At 40.3% G+C, this 1,915-nt stretch overlaps 1 protein-coding gene across 1 annotated transcript in view; it reads right to left on the bottom strand.

Moving 5' to 3' along the window:
• The window catches only part of LOC101850879, a 15,474-nt gene that overhangs the window by 2,373 nt on the left and 11,186 nt on the right, over positions 1-1,915 (bottom strand). Inside the window, exons 10-11 of the mRNA XM_035969122.1 lie at positions 1,124-1,365; positions 355-531 (exon numbers count right to left, since the gene is read on the bottom strand). Of these exons, the coding sequence (XP_035825015.1) occupies positions 355-531; positions 1,124-1,365 (419 nt within the window). The remainder of the gene's footprint in view (positions 1-354; positions 532-1,123; positions 1,366-1,915) is intronic.

The raw sequence follows: 1,915 nt of genomic DNA, 5'->3' as shown, positions 1-1,915 counted from the left end.
CCCAAAACAAAACAATTTTTTTTTTGGGGGGGTAAGTGTTTTACGGCACTCGCAACTGCATAAGGTCATATGAGCGCCCGAGACACACCAAACATTTTCAAGTGGTGGAAAATTTGATTTTTTCCCTGGGTGGCGGCCGAATCCTACTCTGATCGATTTTGGACCACCAAGGGGTCTTTAACGTGCTCATCTTGCACACGGGACCTCCGAGATTTGTCACCCTTGTCCGAGAAGGTTAAGCGTAGATCTTTCCTACCAGAAGATCAGGGGTGTGGTTGAAAGACAGCAGTAAGAGAGAGCCAAGGAGTAGCAGTAGAAAGGCTGCACAGGCCGGAACAAGGACGCTACACTTACAAAGATATTGCTGATGGTGGCGGAAGTGGCAACCTCAACTCCTGCAGTGGTCATGAAGGAGGCTCTGACTTCCTGCTGACTGGCACCTCTTGGAGTGACTGTGATACTGATGGTCTCAGGGCAGATGGGGCAGAAGTTATTGGACAACAGACTGTAGCTTTGGCCGTTGCTGTTTCCCTGGGGGTCAAAAAATGAATCGTTGCTTTTATATAAGCCATTTGTTTCACTTTGCAAGACGTTATAGTAATTTTACTATTGTTTTTATTTTATTTTGTTTTGCTTTGTTTTGCTTTATTTGGGAGCGGGTTGAGAGCTCAAAATAGTGAATACTGATTGATGGAAAAAAGAATATAAAGATTTTGAACCTAGCTTTCTTCTTTTTTTAAAGGAGGAAACAACTTGTACAGCTGTGATCATTGTTACCGTTCTGACGAAATAAAATCGGCCAAACAGAAACGATAACAGGATTGAAATATCATCAGGCTGGGCAATTGCCTCCCCCAAAGCCAAATTGATAACTGGACGTATTGACGTTAGAACAGACTTTTTCATAATTGACAACTCTTTTTTTTCTTTTTTTTTGATTTTTTTTTTCTTTTGTTGTTTAAAATTATTTCAGGATGACGAATTTGTCATAGAATATCCCTGAAAAAGTAAGGTCTGTATTGCTGCCAATACTACAATGTTTAGATAGAAGCGTGCAGACAACCGACATATGAGCAGATTTTTGTGAATTATACAGTTATAAAACAAAGAAAATGTGTCTTACTCGGAATCGGTAACGAAGCCTGAAAGCAGTGTTGAGTGGGAATTCGTTATCGATGAAACGATAGTAGTACAGGTAAGGGCTGTTCATGTTAGCTTCAAAGTTCAAAGCGTTGTTGGTGAGTGTTGCTTCCTGGATGTCGGAGTACACATCGAGGGCTGTAAGCTGGCGTTCGCTGAGGACTTGTCGTGAGCCAGCATCATATGTTGCTCTGAACACAGCGTTACAAACTGGGGAAGGTGTGGCTGGGGAAAGGAAAATAGAAACGGTTTTCTTCAAGTACACGTCGTGAGGTATCGTAGTGAAATCAGGCGCTCCTTAAAATAATGAAATCGATACTATCGGCATTTTCCCCTCTCTTTGGGTGATTTTTATTGATTTTGGGGGGGGGGGTGTTTTTGTTGTTTTGGGTTTTTTTTTGGATCAACACTTTTTGTGCCCATTTAAAAACTCATTCCTGTGTAGATTTTATTGAAATCTGTTTATCAAAGGACTCTCAAGCTTCCAAAGTCACCAAACCTTGTCGGTCATTTTCTAGCTAATTTTACCTCTGAAACCAGGCAAACCCCACCTCCTACAGTCACAAATATCTTGACTTCTGTTCAAGATAAATAGGTATTTTTTTCATTGAAAGAAAGGCAAATGAACAAGTTTTAATATGATACCAATAGCTCCACATGCCCAAAAATTGACGAGCGCCTAATTCCACGGTATCATGACACTTATTCGTGTTACAAATGCTACTTATTATAATTATCATTACTAAAACCACATATACAACCGACAAGATTAAAT

This window comes from Aplysia californica, unplaced genomic scaffold (genome assembly GCF_000002075.1).
Source record: "Aplysia californica isolate F4 #8 unplaced genomic scaffold, AplCal3.0 scaffold00118, whole genome shotgun sequence".
NCBI lineage: Eukaryota > Metazoa > Mollusca > Gastropoda > Aplysiida > Aplysiidae > Aplysia > Aplysia californica.
Note: the sequence above shows the minus strand (reverse complement) of the source record. Positions and strands in the feature narration are given on the sequence as shown.